We start from the raw sequence: 22,075 nt of genomic DNA, 5'->3' as shown, positions 1-22,075 counted from the left end.
TCGTATCTTATCACTCCATATTTTTTTCCTTAAGCAATCTTATTCGTGCCTGGGTTTGATTCTTCTTCGTGTACCAGAAGCTCCTAAATTTAAATGTCTAGAATTAACTACTTCTTTGAGCTTCAAATCTGTATATTCAGATGCTTAATTAACAGCTCCGCTTGACTATTTCGAAGGTACTTCCTGCATGATAAACTCTTCTCTACCCTCTAATCCTACCCTTCCAGTGTTCCCTATTTCTACCAATGGTACCAGTATCCTTACTTGTGCAAGTCTACACTACAAGTCACCTATCATTTACATCTCCTTAACCTAATTCTCAGCAGAAGTTCTCTTAGTAATATTTCTTGAAGACTTTTTATTCTTTCCCCAAAGATAAGCTCAGGTAAACTCATTGCTACTCTTCTACACACTGAAGTTCTGTCTCTCTCGTGATTATACTAGTCTTTTGCAATATCTCTTACTTGAACTGTACTGTGATTGCTACAGTTAGGAAGTCCTCACGATCAGGGAACTATGATGATCAGTTAGTTACTGCTGTAGACCTGCTCCACTCAAAAAAGTGCCCAATGGCCATGAAGCTAGTGGTTGAAACAAGACTTTTAATACTGCCCCAAAAAAACCTATGACTGTGTTTTCTAGCAGAAGTGGTTTTTGCCTCATTTTTGCATCCTAGATCCGAGTGCATCTAACTTCTTGAGTATGAGAAGATACTCTAGAAATTCATTGTTGAATATAGACAGAGCTGGATTAGAAAGAAGGTGGACTGAATATCACTTTATATGCTAGAGAAGCCGTGATGTTTGAAGCAACATATACCTTCAACAGTCTCTCATAGCAGGGCCAAAAATAGGGTGCTTGCCCGAGGATCAGGGGAGTGTTTGGACATGTGACAAATTATATAAGGAGGCTGAAGGAAGGAAAATACTCAAGGCTTACCCTTAGATTTTTGGCTTTGGCTACTGAATAGATAGTAGTTTCATTTACTACACTAGTATACATTTACCCAGAAGGAAAAACTGGGAAATGAGGAAATTTTAAGAAACTGTATTATTTATGCTTTTGTTGTTGTTTAGTCGCTGAGTTGTGTCCGACTCTTTTGCGACCCCATGGACTGTAACTCACCAGGCTCCTCTGTCCATGGAATTTCCCAGGCAAGAATACTGGAACGATTGTCATTTCCTCCTCCAGGGGATCTTCCCAACCCAGGGATCAAAGCCACATCTCCTGAATTGGCAAGTGGATTCTTTATCACTGAACCACCTGAGAAGCCCAATTGTGCTTTCTAGTGGGAACTTAGAACTGATCTCTGTCTTCAGGGATTTACAGTCCATACTACAAATAACTTGGAAATATATCCTGACAGTCCTTGAAGAAAAGGATTACATGTCTATTTACTTAGAGATAGTTTTTACTCTTAAAAAAAAATTAATTTCAGAAAGCCAAGTAAAAGCATTCATTATCATTCCATTGCATTTCCTGCTTTGCACTTTTGCTTTGCAAATTGAACCACTTTCTTAAATGCTGTAGGAGATGGTCAGTACAGAAATCAGATTAATTATATTCTTTGTAGCCAAAGATGGAGAAACTTCATACAGTAGTTAGCAAAAGTAAGACCAGGAACTGACTGTGGCTCAGATCATGAACTCCTTATTGCAAAATTCAGACTTAAATTGAAGAAAGTAGGGAAAACAGCTAGGCCATTCAGGCATGGCCTAAATCAAATCCCTTACGATTATACAGTGGAAGTGACAAATAGATTCAAGGGATTAGATCTGGTAGAGTGCCTGAAAAACTATGATGGAGGTTCATAACATTGTACAAGAGGCGGTGATCAAAACCATCCCCAAGAAAAAAGAAATGCAAAAAATCAAAAGGATTGCCTGAAGAGGCCTTACAAATAGCTGAGAAAAGAAGAGAAGCAAAAGACAAAGGAGAAAGGATAAGATATACCCATCTGAATGCAGAGTTCCAAAGAATAGCAAGGAGAAATAAGAAAGCCTTTCTAAGTGGTCAATGCAAAGAAATAGAGAAAAACAATAGAATGGGAAAGACTAGAGATCTTTTCTAGAAAATGAGAGATACCAAAGGAACATTTCGTGCAAAGATGGGCACAATAAAGGACAGAAATGGTATGGACCAACAGAAGCAGAAGATATTAAGAAGAAGTGGCAAGAATAAGAAAAACTATAAAAAAAAATCTTCATGACCCAGATAACCAAGGTTATGTTCACTCACCTAGAGCCAGACATCCTGGAGTCTGAAGTCAAGTGGGCCTTAGGAAGCATCACTATGAACAAAGCTAGTGGAGGTGATGGAATTCCAGCTGAGCTATTTCAAATCCTAAAAGCTGATGCTGTGAAAGTGCTGCACTCAGTATGCCAGCAAAGTTGGAATACTCAGCAGTGGCCACAGGACTGGAAAAAGTCACTTTTCATTCAAGTCCCAAAGAAAGGCAATGTCAAAGAATGTTCAGACTACTGCACAGTTACACTCATTTCACATGCTAGCAAGGTGATATTCAAAATTCTGCAAGGAAGGCTTCAACAGTACATGAACCAAGAACTTCCCGATGTTCAAGGTGGATTTTGAAAAGGCAGAGGATCCAGAGATCAGCTTGCCAACATCTGTCAGATCATAGAAAAAGCAAGAGAATTCTAGAAAAATACCTACTTCTGCTTCATTAACTATGCTAAAGCCTTTGTGTGGATCACAAAAAACTGGAAAATTCTTAAGGAGATGGGAATGCCAGATCACCCTACCTGCCTCCTGCAAAACGTGTGTGCAGGTCAAGAAGCAACAGTTAGATCTGGTCATGGAACAACAGGCTGGTTCCAAATCAGGAAAGGAGTACGTCAACGCTGTATATTGTCACCTTGCTTATTTAACTTATTTGCAAGAGTATATCATGCAAAATGCCTGACTAGATGAAGCACAAGCTGAAATCAGGATTGTCGGGAGAAATATCAATAATGTCAGATACGCAGATGATACCATGCTTAAGGCAGAAAGTGAAGAGGAACTAAAGAGCCTCTTGATGAAGGTGAAAGAGGAGAGTGAAAAAGCTGGCTTAAAACTCAGCATTGAAAAAGCGAAGATCATGGCATCCCATTCCGTCACTTCATGGCAAATAGGTGGGGAAACAATGGAAACAGTGATAGACTTTATTTTCTTGGGCTCCAAAATCACTATGGATGGTGACTGCAGCCATGAAATTAAAAGACACTTGCTCCTTTGGAAAAAAACTATGACAAACCTAGACAGTGGATTAAAAAGAAGAGACATTACTTTACCAACAAAGGTCTGTATAGTCAAAGCTATGGGTTTTCCAGCAGTCATGTATGAATGTGAGAATTGGACCGTAAAGAAGTCTGAGAACCGAAGAATTCATGCTTTTGGAACTGTGGTGTTGGAGAAGACTCTTGAGAGTCCCTTGGACTGCAAGGAGATCAAACCAATCAATCCTGAAAGAAATCAATCCTTAATATTCATCGGAAGAACTGATGCTGAAGCTGAAGCTCCAATACTTTGTCCACCTGATGTGAAGAGCAGACTCATGAGAAAAGACCCTGATGCTGGGAAAGAATGAAGGCGGGAGAAGGGGAAGACAGAGGACGAGATGGTTGGATAGCATCACCAACTCAATGGACAGGAGTTTGAGCAAGTTCTGGGAGATGGTGAAGGACAAGGAAGCCTGGCGTGCTGCAGTCCATGGGGTCACAAAGAGTCGGACACAACTGTGTGACTAAACAACAACAACGTGAGAAAACAAACCTTCTGGGTGGTAAATGAGCTTCCCAGGGGGCTCCATTGTAAAGAATCCAGTCCCCCTGCCAATGCAGGAGACACGAGTTCGATCCCTGGGTAGGGAAGATCCCCTGGAGAAGGAAATGGCAACCCACTCCAGTATTCTTGCCTGGAAAATTCCATGGACAAAGAATCGTGGCAGGTACAGTCCATAGGGTCACAAAAAAGTCGGACATGACTTAGCAACTAAACAACAACAAATGTCGTAAATAGAGTGGATTAGTTTCAACATTTATTCCTTCCTTCTAGTGTGCTTTCTTGCACAAAGTGTGTAAAGTTAATGACTTTCTCAGACTAACTTGAAGTAAGTATGCTGGATGTAATAGAGCTTCGGCCAATAAGATATGCTTTGTAAATTTTGGAAGGTGGAAATCAGATGGAGGCTCTGCTTCTGCTGCTTTTGCCCTTTCTGTTGGTAGGCCTGGGTGCTTATCTTTTTTTTCCGTTGGTGTGGCATGGATTTGAAATCAACACTTTCATTGATTGTAGCACCTCACTTCCCAAGTCAGGGTGGAAGCATGCCAATGGGAAAAGGGACAAACCATTTAGCAATAACAGTCAGTTCACTGCCATCTAGATGTCCAGCCTTGGCCCTAGGGGACTATTTTCTGGGCCCGCATTGAGCAATTAGGGCTTCTGTCTTTGAAAAGAAGATACAGGAGCAAGATATCAGGAGCAAGGTACAGACTAGCAAGAACCATAGTAGAGAAAAGCCCCGTAAGGGGAACTGGTGCTCTGGGATTAAGGGCCAGTCTGCCTCTGAAATGGAGCAAATGCACAGTTGCCTTACGTGAAGGACGGATTTTGAAAGTTCCCTGGATCATCTTGAGAACTTGTCTGGGCTGAGCCTTCAGATGAGATCATTTGGCTCCGCTGTTGGACAGCACAGGAGGGAGATGCAGTGGAGAGGAAGGTAAAGCTGGTGTGTGCCCATTTTCAAGGTCCAGAAACCAGGATTCTAAGGGACTGTCAAGGCATTCTGGGTCCGGAACGTTTTATTCATCTTTCCAAGGAACCAGCTTTTTTTTTTCCTTTTCAGTTTCATTACTTTCCATTTTTATGTTTATTTTTTCGTTCTTCCTATTTTCTTTTGTGTACTTTTGTTCTTTTTCTACTTTATTAGGCTGGGCACTTCATTCATTTTCAAATTGTCTTATTAAAAGAGTATTTTAAACTACAAGCATTACCCTCTAAGTAGAGCTTTAGCTCTTAAAAGTTTTGATGTCATATATTTTCCTTTTCATTAATTTCTAGGCAATATGTAATTTCAACTCTTATTTCTGCTTTGTTAGATTTTTTTTTTTTAAAAGCATAATTTGGTGGTTCTGTCTCTCAAATTCGTTTAATATAGAACTGTCCCTCCTGCTCTGTGCCTCTGCCACTGAATTGGTAAGGAGACCTCCTTTTGAAAATAAATTAGCTGCAAAAATATAGTATAAGATAACTAATCTTGTTACCAGAAATGGTGGTTTTTTTTTGTGAATAGTTGATCTGATGTTCCTGCCAACTCAGTCCCCCAGTAATTAGATATCAGAAGCAGATGTCTCTTGGGCTGCAATATTTTGTTTATCTACATTTGGAGAATGCTTGCATTTTTAATCTTATGGGGAGGGCAGAGGTGTGTTCAACTTAAATAAACATGTTATTAATCCAGATTTATTTTGATGCAAGTTAAAAATAAGAGGGTGCAATGCATACCTCTTACTGCACTGGAAATTATCCCAACTTGTCAACAAATTATTCTTACTTATCTTGACTCAAAAAAATAATAAGATACATGTTCTACATGAGCATCAAAAAGCAGGATTTTGATATAGACCAACCTTTTATGGGTTCTTATATATGGTTTAAGGCTAAGAAAAGTCAACTAAAGCTATCATCTTACATAAATTTTAGTAGTGTTCTCCAAAAGCAGGTGACTTTAACAGTGATCTCCAGTGGAAGAACCCCTGCTTCTTTTGTAGCAGGTCAACCATAGAAGCCCAGGATTAAAATTTATTCTGAAGTTAATTAATTATTTTGCCCTGAAATTTTATTTTTTAAAATATTTTCCTTTTTCAATTTATTTTTATTTTTTTCCAATTTGTTTTGAATTTTATGTCAACGTGGTATAAAATCCCATAGTTCTGAAGTTATGCTGAGCACAAGTTTCCTGCCTCATCCTTCTGGTCCTTACGTGCTTCTGTTATTTAGTTCTTTTGCTGGTAAATGCACTTTTATCCAGGCACATAGTTTTTTGTTTTTTTGTTGTTGGCTCTTTTGGAAGGTGAAGAGTGGGAGTAGACTGTGTTGACTGATAAATTTAAATGCAAATGATTTAATTTAAATTTAAATGCCAGAGTAAAGAGGACAAAGTCATTATTAAGAGTTCAGCTTGGGCTTTTTACTCAGTAACATCAGATAATAACCCAAGGACTTAGTCAGAAAGATTACATGGGATTCCTAACTTTGAGGCAGTTAACCTTGGGTAATAACATTTCACAAATTAAGATATCTAGATGTCGACCAGAGTTTGAAGTTCTTCAACTATGTGCCTAAATATATAGTTTGAATACCTGTAGTCTTGCCTCTTTACTGAATCTACTAGGTGTTCTTCTTTTGGATTTAATGTTCTTGAGTTCTTTCAAAGCAATAGGGAGTTTTATTAAGAACACTGTGCTTTGATAGGTCCTGGGTAAGGTCTTCTGATGTTTTGATAACCTCCCAGCAGACATAAAATATCTGTATACATGTATACATGTATACATATGTGTGTGTGTGTATAGGTAGATTTCAAATTTGCAAAGATACTGTAAATAGAATGAGTTTTAGATTATTGACAATCCACAGATATAAATCAGGGGTCAACAAACTACACTGCATGGGCCAAAGCCAGACACCAGCTGTTTTTTAAAATAAAATTTCACTGGGACAGCATCACACCCATGTTTATGTGTTGTCTGTGGCTGCTTTCTCACTGCAGTGGCAACGTTGAATAATTGTAGCAGAGACTCTTTGGCCTGCAAAGCCTCAAATATTTAGTCTAGCCCTTTACAGAAAATATGTGCCAACCTCTGATATAAAGTAAAATAAGGAACCCCTCTTGGGCCACTTAAAATTTTCAGTGCTCTTACCTTGCAAAGCATTTATGAGGATAGAGATTGGGTTTATTTTGTTCACTACTGTGTCCTCAGTGCTTGTAAGTATAGGGACTCAATGAATATTGTCAAATCAGTAAATAAAAACCATCCAAATTCATCTTACTCTTCTCAGTTCCTTACTTGTCATGGTCTAAAGTACAAATCCAAGTAAATCGCAAGTCAAGATTTGCCAAGTGTTAAAATGAAGAAGAAACAGTGACCATTTAGCCTACACTTTATAACAGTTTTCATTTACTCAGCACTACTGTGTGCCAGATGCTATAGTTAGCATATTATATACATATATATGTATGTATATATATTTTCATGTATGTGTGTGTGTGTATTCATTTGTTTTAACATTATCATTCCTATTTTATAGATGAGAACTTGAGACTTAGATTTGTCCAAAATTACATAGCTAATAACTGGCTTGGTTATTTTCAACCTAAACATCATAGTAAATGGAAAAAGGGGCTAATCTAATAAAATCTAGAATGTGAACAAAATTTCTCTTGAGATTTGTCCCACATCAAACAGCCTTACCAGATCTGTTCATAAGTAAATTGGATAAGAAATTTTTCATTTAGATTACTATATCTACCTCTAGAACAGTGTTCCCAGGAACAATCTATACATTTTTAAGCGTCTCTGGGTTGAACTGTATCAGATTATTACTAATCCCACTTTTCAGACTCCCAGAGATAACTGGTTCCATTTTGATGTATAACCTAATTTACATTAGAAGATGATTGAGGAGTGGCCATAAGACATGCCACTTTAATTCTAGAAGAGGTAGCATGGGATGTAAGACTAAATTTCTGGCAGGAAATTTCTGCCACCTAGTACCTATGCAAGATTTTCGCAGATTACTTAACCTTAGTTGAAGTCCCAGTTTCCTCATTAAAATAGGATAATTATACCTATCAAGTATATAACCAAGTCACCAAGGGTTGTAAAATTCAAGGGAATTAACATATATAGTGGCTAGAATAGTGCCTAGCACATAGCATGCAATAAAGAAAATTTAGTACTGTTTCAATTTTTAAAAACTGAGATATAATTCACAAAACAAAGTTCACCATTTTAACCATTTAAGTGTACAATCCCATGACTTCTAGTATATTCACATGTTGTTCAGCAACCATCTAATTACAGAACATTTTCATCGCCCCAGAAGAAACTCCGTGTGTATTAAGCAGTCACTCCCCGTGTCCCTCTCTCTGTAGGCCCTGGGAACTACTGAAATGCTTTCTGTATCAATAGATTTGTCCATAAAAGGCAAATGGACAATTGAAATGAAATCATATAATACGTGGCCTTTTGTGTCTGGTTTTTCTTCATTTGGTTTTCTTCATCTGGTTTTTCTTCATTCGGCTTCCTTGGTGGCTCAGATGGTAAAGTGTCTGCCTGCAATGCGGGAGACCCGGGTTCAATCCCTGAGTTGGAAAGATCCCCTGGAGAAGGAAATGGCAACCCACTCCAGTATTCTTGCCTGGAAAATCCCATGGATAGAAGAGCCTTGTCGGTTACAGTCCACAGGGTCGTAAAGAGTGGGACATGACTGAGCGACTTCACTTACTTTCTTTTCTTCATTTAGCAGAGTATTTTCAAGATTCATTCATGTGTAGCATATAAAGTACTTCATGCCTTTTATGTTTGAGTAATATTAATTATTTTGATATACCTATACCAGATTTTGTTTGTCCATTCATCAGATGGTGGACATTGGGTGTTTCTACTTTTTGGCCACTGGTGAATAATACTGCTGTCAGCATTAGTGTACGAGCTTTTGTTTGAACAACAGTTTTCATTCTCTTTAATAAATACCTAGGAATATAATTACAAGGTTGTATAGTAATTCTTTGTGTGTGTGTCTGTGTGTTTTAAGGAACCACCGAACTTGCATGTGTGTGTGTGTGCAAAGTCACTTCAGTCGTGTCCAACTCTTTGTGCGCCCATGGACTGCAGCCTACCAGGCTCCTCTGTCCATGAGATTCTTCAGGCAAGCATACTGGAGTGGGTTGTCATGCCCTCCTCCAGGAGATCTTCCCAACCCAGGGACTGAACCTGTGTCTCTTATGTCTCCTGTGAAGAACTCCTGTGAGTTCTTCACCACTAATGCCACAGGGGACTGCAAAGTTTTAAATTCTGATTAAGTACAGTTTGTAAATTTTTTCTCTTGTTGCCTATTATTCTTATGTCATAGCTAAGAATCTGTTGTATTCCAAGGTCTTATAGATTTACCTCTGTTTTCTCCTAAGGGATTATAGTTTTAGCTGTTATATTTGGGACTTTGACTCATTTCAAGTTAACTTTTTATATAGTGTGAGGTAAGGGTCCAATTTTATTTTCTACATGTGGATATCCAATTATATCAACAGCATTTATTGAAAAGACTCTTCTTTACTGGATGATCTTGGCAACCTTGTTGAAAATGAATTGACCATAGATGAGAAAGTTTATTTCTGGGTGCTGAATTCTTACATTGAGCTATTTGTCTGTCCTTACATCATAACCACACTGTCTTGATGACTGTAATTTTGAAGTCAGGATATGTGACTTCCAGTTATTGCAAGTTATTTTAGGACATTTGTTTTCAAGTTATTGTAGCTATTTGGCGTCCCTGACATTTCCCTATGAATTTGAGGATTAGTATGTAAATTTCTGCAGAAATGCTAGGCAAGATTTTGATAGGGATTGCATTGAATCTGTAGATCAACTTTGGAATTATTGCCACTTTAACAATATTGTCTTCCAGTCCATGAACATAGATGCCTCTCCATTTATTAAGATCTTTCACTTCTTTCAATGATGTTTTATAGTTCATAGTGTATAAACATTACACTTTTGTTAGACTATTCCAATTTTTTAAATTCATTTGGATGCTGTTGTCAAGGATTTGTTTTCTTTATTTCATCTTTGGATTTTTTAATTGCTAGTATATAGAAATAAAGCTGATTTTTATATATTGACCTTGTGTCCTACAATTTAATAAATTTATTTATTAGCCTTAATATTTTTCCTGTGATTTTTTAGAATTTTCCACATACAGGACATATCATCTGTGAATAGAGGTAGTATTAATTCTTCCATTCCAATCTGAATTCCTTTTGTTTCTTCTTCCCCACTGACTGCTCAAGCTAGAACAAATATCCTTCTTATTATTGATCTTAAAGAAAAGGTTTCAGACTTCACCATTTAAGTAGGAAGTTAGCTGTGGTTTTTTCATAGATACCTTTTAGCAACTTCAGAAAGTTTTGAGTCCTGGTTTGTTGAGTGGTTTGTTACTAAATGGTGTTGGGTATGCTTTTTCTGCATCAGTTGAGATGATTATGTAGTGTTTTGGTCTTCATTTTATTAATATGATGTATTATATTGATTGATTTTCATACCATGACCACCTTTGAATTGATTGCATAAATCTTACTTGGTCATGGTATGTAAGTCCTTTTTATATACTGCCGAATTTAATTTACTAGAAGTTTGCTGAGGAATTTTGCATCAGCATTCATAAGGGATATTAGTCTATAGGTTTGTTTGTTTGTTTGTTTTTTGAGGTATTTGTCTGGTCTTGGTATCTGGGCCCCATAGAATAAGTTAACATTCCTTTCTCTCTATGTTTTGGAAGAATTTAAAGAGGATTGTGATTTCTTCAAATATTTGACAGAGTTCAGTCATCTGGCTTTGAGGTTTCAGGCTTTTCTTTTTAGGTACTTGGGCTCTTTTTGGGTTTTGGTTTTTAACTAATCAATCTCTTTACTTATTATAGGTCTGTTCACTTTTTCTGTTTCTTTGGGAGTCAGTTTGTGTGTTTTTAGGCATTTGTCTGTTTTATCTGGGTTTCCTAATTGTTTGGCATAATTGTTCACAGTATTTTTAGTGTATTATTTGCTTTGCTTTTTCTTTTACAATAGATTTTAAATCTAGATTTTAAAATAGATTTATTGTCTTAGTATTTGCCATGGAGATTATATAAGTGACATTAATTTGTAGCAGTCTAGTTTGAATTAATACCAAGTTAGTTTCAATCACATTAAAAAATTGGCTCCTAAATAGCTGTGTTTTCCTTCCTCATATAGTTATTGTCACAGATTACATCTTTATACATGTATGCCTATGGACATATATTATTGTTTTATTTAAGACATAGATTTATCATTGCTTTAGTAGTTTTAAAAATCATTAAAAATTGGAGTTACTAAACAGAAATACGTGAATATTGACTTTTATATTTATCTATATAGTTATCTTTATCAGTGTTCTTTATTTTTTTGTATGAATTGAGTTACTGTCTAGTATGATTTCCTTTCAGCCTAAAGGCCTCTCTGTGGTACTTTTTGTAGATTAAGACTACTAGCAGTGAACTCTAGTTTTTGTTTACTTAGAATATCTTGATTTCTCTTTCCTTTTTGATGGATAGCTTTGCTGGATATAGAATTCTTGTTTGACAGATTTTTTTTTTTCTTGAGCACTGTGAATATGTCATTCAGTTAATTTCTAGCCTCCATGGTTTCTCATGAGAAATAGATGTTAGTGTTATTGAGAATTCCTTGTACATAATGAGTCACTTCTCTCTGCTGTTTTCAGGATTCTCTCTGTCTTTGAACAGTTGGAGTATAATGTTCATAGGTGTGGATTACTTTGTGTGTACTTAGGATTTGTTGAAATTCTTGGGTGTGTATATTCATGTGTTTTATTCATGACTGAAAAGTTTAGTTTTCAGTCTTTTTCCCTTTTTTTTTTTTTTTTCTTTTCTTTTTTTTGCCTTCTCTAGTCTCCCTCTTGGACTCTTATTATGTGTATGTTGGTATATGTAGTGGTGTCCCACAGGTCTTTTAGGCTCTATTCATTTTTCTTTACTTTTTTTCTTCTTCTTGCTCCTCATATTGGATAATCTCAATTGATGTATCTTCAAGTTCATAGATTTTTTTCTCTGCTTTGGAATTCTCTAGTGAATTTTTAAATTTCAGTTATTGTGTTTTTCAAGTCCAGAATTTCTCTTTGCCTTTAAAATTTCTCTCTCTGTTGGTATTCTCAATTTGGTGAGACAGCATTCTTATTCTATTAGTTCTTTGTTTGTGCTCTTGAGCATGTTTAAAACAGTTCATCTAAAGTCCTTCTCTAGTAAATCCAATATCTGATTTTCAGGGACAATTTCTATTCCTTTTCTTCTGTGTGTGGGCCATACTTTCTTGTTTCTTTGCCTTCTTCATAATTTTTAATGAATACTGGATATTTTGAATATATAATGTGGTAATTAGATTATTTTCAGCCCATTCCAGTACTCTTGCCTGGAAAATCCCATGGACGGAGGAACCTGGTGGGCTGCAGTCCATGGGGTCGCTAAGAGTCGGGCATGACTGAGCGACTTCACTTTCACTTTTCACTTTCATGCATTGGAGAAGGAAATGGCAACCCACTCTAGTATTCTTGCCTGGAGAATCCCAGGGACAGAGGAGCCTGGTGGGCTGCCGTCTATGGGGTCGCACAGAGTCGGACACGACTGAAGCGACTTAGCAGCAGTTAGATTACTTCACCTCACCAGGTTTGTTTTGTTTTTCTTCCTTTGGTTTTTGCCTTTTTGCTGCTTGTGGTTGGTGTTGTTTGTCTAGTGATTTTTCTGAATTAATTTTGTATAGTGTATATTCTTTGCCATTTGTGGCCACTAAGATCTGTTTGATTAGCTTATGCATCAGATAATGATTCAGCAAAGATTTCCTCAATGATTTGGCACAGGAAAGAAACGAAAAGCAAAAAAAAAAATAAATAAAAACCCCTCAAAATCTTTCAGCCAGAAGTGAGAATTTAGGGCCTTCTCAAGTCTTTTTGACTGTGTACTCCACTTTGGGCATACAGATGTTGGTCGTCTAGTTTCCAAGGAATATGTGGGAGCACTTCAAATACCATATTCCCCAAAGCACCTCACTTCCCAGTCTTTTCTCCTTAGCTTTTTGATGTATATATTGTGTGCCTAACCGCAGTCCCTTCCCTCGTTTGACACCAGCTAATAAATTTGCTGTTAAATGTTTTTGACAAATGTCCTGAACAGTTGCCTGCCTGTCCTGGGATAGATCAGAGTTTGGTAAAAACAAAGGTAAGCCCTTTACGCAATCTGTCAGGCAATCAAAAGATAAGCCTAAACAAGCAACCACAGTTCTTTTAGAACAAAGTCTACTTTACATACTCTTCACACTAGAAACCCACACCAATAACTCAGATTGATAACTTCAAGACTCTTACAGAGGATTAGCTACTTTTCCTTGACTGAGTGCTTGACTGATTACTGGAATCCTTTGACTGGTTTGCATATAAGGTTGATTCTGACAGTTTTTGCCAGGGTATTTGCTGTTTCTTTTCAGGGACAGGGACAAGCCCTTGGAGTTTATTTTTGTTTTTAAAAGAATGACCATATATCCGTTCTTTACAGAAGTCATCCAGGTATTAAGATAATTCATACCCAGCTTGTCAAAAAACACACACACACACCCCACCATATCACATTTAGAAGGAAAAGAATTGAATCCTGTAGATCTGATCTGTGAACAGTGTTGAAGATGACCAGTTCACCCATTCCCTGAAAATCAGAGAGATAAAAGGTCTCATTCATTGTGTTTGTGAGATAAATGTTCTAACATTTGGGTCTGTAGTAGAAATATGGTGTAAAATGTGCTGTAAAAGCCAGCATATATCAGGATATTAACCTTTAAAACTGCAGTGGACCATATTTACATTGTAGTTGTGTGGATGTTTTCTGTATAGTTTATCAGATCAGTAGAAGTGTAGCAGTTGTTCTCACTGCCTTCCCCAAAGCTGTAGCCCCCTGTGCAGTGAGTCAGCTGAAACATACTAACTGAATCTTAAGAATCAACATGGAGAGCTATGATTCTGATGCAATATTTTTTGGGTTTGAATTCTGTTTTCCCCTACTTCCCCGAAGTCTGGAATTGAGCAAGTTACTTAACTTCTCTTTGCCTCATTTACCTTGTCAGTAAAAATGGGCCTGCTAACAGCTGCCTCTTGAGAAACCTGCATGCAGGTCAGGAAGCAGCAGTTAGAACTGGACATGGAACAACAGACTGGTTCCAAATAGGAAAAGGAGTACATCAAGGCTGTATATTGTCACCCTGCTTATTTACCTTATATGCAGAGTACATAATGAGAAAGGCTGGGCTGGAAGAAGCACAAGCTGGAATCAAGATTGCCGGGAGAGATATCAATAACCTCAGATAAGCAGATGACACCACCCTTATGGCAGAAAGTGAAGAGGAACTAAAGAGCCTCTTGATGAAAGTAAAAGAAGAGAGTGAAAAAGTTGGCTTAAAGCTTAACATTCAGAAAACTAAGATCATGGCATCTGGTCCCATCACCTCATGGGAAATAGATGGGGAGACAGTGGAAACAGTGTCAGACTCTATTTTTTGGGGCTCCAAAATCACTGCAGATGGTGACTGCAGCCATGAAATTAAAAGACGCTTACTCCTTGGAAGGAAAGTTATGACCAACCTAGATAGCATATTAAAAAGCAGAGGCATTATTTTGCCAACAAAGGTCCATCTGGTCAAAGCTGTGGTTTTTCCAGTGGTCATGTGTGGATGTGAGAGTTGGACTGTGAAGAAGGCTGAGTGCCGAAAAATTGATGCTTTTGAACTATGGTGTTGGAGAAGACTCTTGAGAGTCCCTTGGACTGCAAGGAGATCCAACCAGTCCATCCTAAAGGAGATCAGTCCTGGGTGTTCATTGGAAGGACTGATGCTGAAGCTGAAACTCCAATACTTTGGCCACCTCATGCGCAGAGTTGACTAATTGGAAAAGACCCTGATGCCGGGAGGGATTGGGGGCAGGAGGAGAAGGGGATGACAGAGGATGAGATGGCTGAATGGCATCACCGACTTGTTGGACATGAGTTTGAGTAAACTCTGGGAGTTGGTGACGGACAGGGAGGCCTGGCGTGCTACAGTTCATGGGGTCGCAAAGAGTCGGGCACGACTGAGCGACTGAACTGAACTGAACACATGCATAAGCTAGTCTGAGATGCAGCTTCTCTAGAGCATATCTTTTAGATAGGGAAAACTGAGTTTTTCAGTTCTGTCTACTTAAGGTGAAGCTTATTGGTGAAATAAATTATGGGGCAGATTCTCACGAGAAAAATAGGCAGTATTTCTGTGCAGCCTGAGAGGCCCATTCCAAAGTCGGGAGAGAACTGCGGTATCTACAGCTGGATGCAAAACAAAAACATAAGGTTGGGGAACAGGATCTTATTGTGTGATGATTTGGGGGACCAGGAAGATGGATCAAGATGGTGCAATACAAAGTTAAAAATACTGGATAAGACAAATGATGAAGGTTCTTGGGAGTTACTGAAGAGTTTGAAATAGGAGAGCCATCTGGTCACATTTATACTTAGGGTGTATACTGTAGCAGAAAACTGGAGGATTGGAGTCAGGTTGGCAAGACTGGGTCTTAGGTGAGTGTTAGTAAGTCATAGGTGTTCTGTAATGAGCATGTATTAATTTTGTAACATAAGCAAATACATTAGATCTTATTTTGTAAGAAACCTACTTTTGCAATTCCTCTATGATATAGTCCCAATTAATAAAATCTAAAATTAAAGCCCCAGTTAGACAATGAGCATTCATTTGACATTTGACCACTTTGCTCGACAGAATCTCCATCACAGTTTCAGAAAAAAATAATCATTCTTTTCTACTACTTATTAGCTATCATTCAAATATAAAGAACAGAACAATTCCATTGAGCTTGTGAGAATGGAAATTATATTACCTGCAAAACTTACTCTGCTAATTTTTTAGCTCATCAACCCTCCATGAGTCAGAAAAATATTCACACCTAAGTTGAAACTTTAGAGTGGTGGCCTGGAGCAACAGTCCCAGAAAATTGGTAATGAAAGTAATGGTTTATAAAAGAGAGCTTGACAGACTGATTATAGTCTCACTTTGGCTTGCTCCAGCTCTGTTTAATTCACAGCTATTTAGTTCCAGGAACATGGACTTTTGTTATGTTTGTTTTTTTAGTCATTTGAACTTTTTAGTATATCAGTTTTATGAATTAATTGAACAAATATTCATTTGTAAAACAAGATAAAAGTTAATAAGCAACTTTAGTCTCATTTTGCCTCTCTATGAATGTGGTAGTGTTTGGAATAAATTTTAAACTTAATGGAGACCAAGTTTTATACTTAACAGTGTGTTGTTGTTTTCATGTATTTTTTTTTTAACTAGCTATGTAAAATGGTGTTCTCTGAGTTTATATATACAAACAGGACAGGATTACATAAAGTGCAATTTTAATACTCATTTAATCCAAAGTACTCTTCCTCAGCTGTCCTTTTAAAATATATTTAAACTATGTTAATAGCACATAAATAGTGGGCAAATTTATTTCTGCAAACCAGACTGTGGAAACTGGACACTATTGAAGATACCCTGAAACGTACTTTAAAAAGTTGAGGATAATATACATAACTATTTCTAATTATAATTATTTTGGGTAAATGCAAATTTAACTGACTTCAAATAGGCATACTTTTTGACATGTTGAAATTGAGATTCCATAGGTGGCTGCTTCATGGTAAATTCAATATAAATAACAATGAGGGAACCACATATGGTAAGCCTGGGCTTCAGACATTGGCTTTAAGATTCTCAAATAAATAAAGACCTTCTTTGAAGGCACACGGATGTATTAATTTTTAATTTGTTTCTTTTTGATCTCTTAATTACTGAAAAAGATTTATTGGTTAATTTTAGGAAGGCAAGTGTTTGAAAAGTTTTGCCAAATACTGTCTTCTTTAAATGAATGTATGGTAATGAAAAGTTAAGAGGAGAGCCAAATTAGATTGAATAATTGTTCAGTCATGTGGGTCAGGCTAGTTGCATAGCCTGGTTGTTAGACTGATTGCTCAAATTACATTGCCTGGGGTCCTGCATTTGGTTGGCTGTCTTCTCAGATCTTAACAAGGTTCTGGGAATTTCTTTTTCTGACAAAGTTTGCTTTGTGTTTTTCCCCTCCCCCCCCCCCCCCCAACTACATCCAGGATGCTTCATCTGCAGACATTAGAAAAGCATATCGTAAGCTTTCACTAACTCTGCATCCAGACAAGAATAAAGATGAAAATGCAGAAACTCAGTTTAGACAAGTAAGTGAAATATGCTGCTGTTATATATTTTTGTGGTAATTTATAAATAAATGTTTATGGTAAAAACAGTAACCTATATGTAGAATATTTCCATTTAAAATGAGATTGTAGTTTAGAAATGTTATGCATACATATTTATTCAGTTTTTTAAAAAAAGTAACGCTTTTACCAGCATTTTTTATATTAGAATCTCAGTTCTGGGGGGAGTCATAATTGTCATAATTTTCTTTCTTTAAATTGCAGTTTTAAAAAGCATGTGTTAAGATAATTATTACTTTTGCATCTTTTGCAAAGATGTATTTTGGTATCAAGCCTTTTTTAACCTCTTAAGGTGCTACCAAAACCATAGAATGGTACTTATAATTAAGATTTTATCTGTTCACTGAGTGCATGGGCTTTTTGCATGTGCATTATAGTGTGTCTGTCTTCCTAAATGATTTCTTATAGGTGAAAGTATTTTTAACGTGATGCTCCTGTTTTATCTAGTTGGTGGCCATTTATGAGGTTTTGAAGGACGATGAACGAAGGCAGAGGTGAGTGTTCATCTGCTTTTCAATTAAGATGTTATACTTTGATGTCTGTTTATAAAGAAAAGAATTGTCTCATTAAAGATTTTATTGTGTTAGTAATTTTATTTTCATTCCTTTCAAGAAATGCATTGTTTTTAAAACATATATTTAGAGTGGAGTTAATTTCTACTGAAAATATTCACTAGGTTAATTCAGTACTTAGAGACTTCAGGATCATGCCTTCATTAGCTAATATTTTTAACATGAGTATCTATGCCCTGGAAAATTCGAATCCCACTTGACTTCAAACAAATGCCTATTCATTTTTGATATATCAGTAATTGCTCCTATCTGTGCTTGGGGGTCTGTCCCCCCTGAGTTTCTTAAATGTTTTGCAATTAGGCGACTAGAGATATTCAAGTTACTACCTTTTCTCAGTGTTTCCTCATATTCAAAATAATAAACCTAACTTGTGAGTGAGAGAGCAGACTTGTGTAAGTAGAAGATAGGAGTAGAAGAAAAATATTTGCTTCTTTCTCCTGTTTCTTTTGCCTCCATCCCTTCCCTTACTCTCCTCCAGCGACTCTGTGTTTAGGGTTGAACGTCAGACAGGAGGCAGCACCCTCTCTTTGAGATGTCTCTGGGTGCCTTTCAGAAGAGTAGTAATAGATTTTACAGTGGTTTAAATGCTAATGACTTAGGAGCTTGCACAGAAACCCTTTCCTCTGTTCTTCCAAATGTGTGGTATGTAGACACTACTATGACAGGTTTCAGAGTTCTTTAAGTCAGACTCATGGTAAGAAATACATTTTGCATCATGCTTCAGGACATACAGACACAACAGAAACAAAAATGTCACAGAACACTTCTTATTGTGTGTGAAAGACATATTTTATTTTTCTATTCTAGGCTAGTCTAGACTGTTCTTTTTTCTTTTTAGAAACAATGCTGATTGTGGTCTGCTAAATTGGTTTCATGAGACACTACTGAGCTACCCTCTGCAGTTCGAAAATATTACTCTATTAAAGCTAGTATATCTTAGAGAAAATCCAAAACATTATGCAATGTGACATTCTGAATCTTTCTTCAGATGTGTTACCTGGAATTATTCTGTATCCTACAGTGTCTGCTCCCACTCTTGGTTCTCATCTTTAACAGTTTAATTTGAATACCTCAGTTTGTCAGATTGCAAAGCAAGGTACTCAGGATATTCTCTTGAAGTGTTCTTTGCTTTATAACAAGGGCTGGCATTGGTCCAGATACCATAGCAGACATTCCTCTGGTTTGAGATAATCCATAGTGTTGAAAGAGTCCTAGAACCGTGTTGAAAGAAGTGTTGGTCATTCTGTGCATATTTTCTAGTTGGTTTCTCTCACTGAGCCCCTAGTTGTGTTTCACACATCAAGTATGTGTCTGTAAAGATAGCTTTATTTAGTCTCCCTGTATCTCTGGCGTCAGATTTTGTTTTTTTTTTTTTGTTTGTTGTTGTTTTAAGTCAGTAAACTTTGTAACAGTTTCTTTCAATTACCGAAATTATTTATATCTTTTCAGAACAAATCACTTCTCATGTATAAATTGTTTCTTCATTAACACAGATTCATCAAACATTTTCTTTTTAGGATTAGTTCCCTTTGCATTTATTGTAGAGTGTTAGTAGGAAAAAATGGATCTGACAGTTACACAAACAGCTGTAGTATTTATACCCCTTGAGGCACAAGTAACTCTTTGGTAACTGGTTTTCCTTGAGGCAAAAGTCGTAACTAATCAAGCTGAGAATCACTCTTCCAAAGCTTGCGCCTGAGGCCAGGTGACCTATGAGTATTTAAACTTATAGGAGAAATGCATCTCTATAATTACCTAATGTTTATAATTCCTTTAGAAAAAAAAAGCACAGTTTTATCTTTTGAAAGAAAATTGTCTTATAGTGATATTAACAAATGCTCTTTGGTATTGCAATCATTTATTATAAATATTTATTAATAAGTGCTTTCAAGTGTGTAACTTTCCAGGAACTGTAATGGACTTATTTATTTCCCTTATAAATAATTGTCTTTTCACTGAAAGCAGCCTCATTTAAAAAATTTTAGTAGGAAAGGGAATAACAATGAAGCAGATAAAATAATAGATTACCTTTTTTTTCTTTTTTAAGGAACAAAGTTTATTTTTTAAACAGCCTTATTTAGGTATAATTTGCATACCATAACAGTTAACTTATTTTAAGTGTACAAATCCATGATTTTTAATGAATTTACAGAGTTGTGCAGACTACCACAACCAGTTTTAGAACATTACCTTCAAAAACACTCCCTCAAGCCCATTTGCAGTCACTTACCATTCTGTTCCCAACCCCAGGCAATCACTGATCTCCTTTATGTGACTGTAAATGTGTTTTTTCATATTAATTAAATCATCTAGTAGTATTTTGTATCTGGCTTCTTCCTATTATCAACATATTTTTGAGGTACGCCCATATTGTAGCATATACCAGTAGCTCATTCTTCTTTATTGCTGAATAGTATTCCACATTCCACTTTCATTTATCCATTCATCAACTGATAGACATTGAGATCATTTCCGCTTTTTGGCTATGACTAACAATGCTGTTGTGAATACTCACACAGAAGTCTCTGAACAAATGCTTTTCATTTCTCTTGGGTAGATTCTTAGGAGTGTTACTGGGAGTAAACTTCTAAGACATTTTTTCTTCTAAAGACATAGACCACAGCATGAAAAAACAAGTTTTCCTGGTTAGTATAAGGGAGATTAGTAAAGAAGTCTTTTGAAACTCCTTAAGTAACTTCCTTATTTTAGGAAATAGCAGCTCAGTTATGTTCTGCCTCATAAGCTGTAGCCAGTGTTAGCTGGAACAAAGTACCGAGACGATCCTAAGCACTACATACATACACTAGATTGTGTTTTAGTAATATTAGGACATTTACTTGTATTTAAAATCTGTTTTAAAATTCTTTTGGTAACTCGCTTGTGCAACTTAGTTTTTTGGGTCTATTTTATGGTATATATTTGTAAAAGTTGAATGTAAGTGCTGTGTACCACAACTTTTGGCACATATATATATTTTATAAAGGAAAAATCAATTAATTTAAGCTTGTTTCCTATTTATGATCTTTGTACAGTTTTTACTCAGGTTCAAAATGTGGCCTAAATAGATGATGTTATTCTTTTAAGCTAAAGATTCAAACTTTTTACAGTGAGAGATTCACAATTTAGGCAAATGCTAGAATTATTTGAATATTTATTTATATAATATACCTGTTTTCTATTTTAATTTCATAGTTACTATTTTATATTTCAAAGCATGCTAATAATTTACATAATTTTTCTTGGAATTTAAACATTTTTCGATTTGCTTTTTATGTTTATATTTGGCTAAATATATTTGGTGAATTGAATATAGTCATTTGATGACTATAGAATGGAACTCACTAATGATTATATAACCATTATTATGTTTATCATATATATTTTAGAAAATCAAATGAAATAAACATTTATTAGGCTATATGTTGGATGTATGGAATAGATCAGTTAATATTTTTAATTTCTAAAATGATGCCTTTATAGTTTCATATCTTTTTTACATTAGTGGTATTTTCATCAAAGAAATTTACTTTTGTATTTTCTTACAGTATTCATATGTGTGTACATTCTTAATCTGGTTTTAACAAATTGTTAAGAGCAGTTTATATGAGCTTAATTATTTTAACAGTATTATGTGTTAGATATAGAAAAGGAATAACAGTGATACTTTGTTTTGTCAACACATTTTTTCTTAAATAACTTATGAATATATTGTCTTTGTATTTTAAGGATATCTTTATTTTTTCAGTGTTTCAGGAAAGCAGTGATTTATCTTTTAACACCATATACTCTAAAAAGTGAACTATAATAGAAGCTATCTTCCCTTAAAATGGCCAGTCGTGTGAGCCATAATGTTCATTGATAGTAAAATCAATAGAGCATTGATTCTAAGCTTAATCCTTGGAAACTGTTGTTTAGAGTGGCAGACATAGCCTAGTAAATATCTAGTTTTGTTTAATGTGTTCAGTGCATGAGATTCTGCTGTCTTGAATTTAGCTGTGCACTAAATACAATTTATATGTGGGGTAGAAAATAGTAGCTGTTAACAGATACATAGCATTTCAATGGTGATAAAATATTTGATACAAGATTCACAGCTATGAGTTTAGCTGGGTTTTCTTCTAATACTGTTTAGATCTAAAACAAGTTTAACAGTAATGCTCTTAGGGAACTGTCACCACTTTCTTAGATGTTGTTTATATTAATAGCCACACTTTTTACTTGAAGTTATTTCCTGGGAGAGAAGAGCTGAAAATAATTATATTCCTCTTTTTTTTCCTCAACAAATCTGAAGTAGAATGTAGATTTTAGAATAAATTCAGGCCTTTCTTTATTGGACTTCATTCAGATATTGTGATCTTACGTTATATCCCTTGAAACCG

The 22,075-nt window shown here is 36.0% G+C and overlaps 1 protein-coding gene across 1 annotated transcript in view; it reads left to right on the top strand.

Annotated features, from left to right (window-relative positions):
• DNAJC1 (DnaJ heat shock protein family (Hsp40) member C1) overlaps window positions 1-22,075 on the top strand; it is a 185,606-nt gene that overhangs the window by 49,300 nt on the left and 114,231 nt on the right. Inside the window, exons 2-3 of the mRNA XM_061126180.1 lie at window positions 16,984-17,085; window positions 17,572-17,618. Coding sequence (XP_060982163.1) covers window positions 16,984-17,085; window positions 17,572-17,618 — 149 coding nt within the window. The remainder of the gene's footprint in view (window positions 1-16,983; window positions 17,086-17,571; window positions 17,619-22,075) is intronic.

This window comes from Dama dama, chromosome 23 (assembly GCF_033118175.1).
Source record: "Dama dama isolate Ldn47 chromosome 23, ASM3311817v1, whole genome shotgun sequence".
NCBI classification, from domain to species: Eukaryota; Metazoa; Chordata; class Mammalia; order Artiodactyla; family Cervidae; genus Dama; species Dama dama.
The sequence above is the reverse complement of the archived record's forward strand: the minus strand, read 5'-3'. Positions and strand labels throughout refer to the sequence as shown.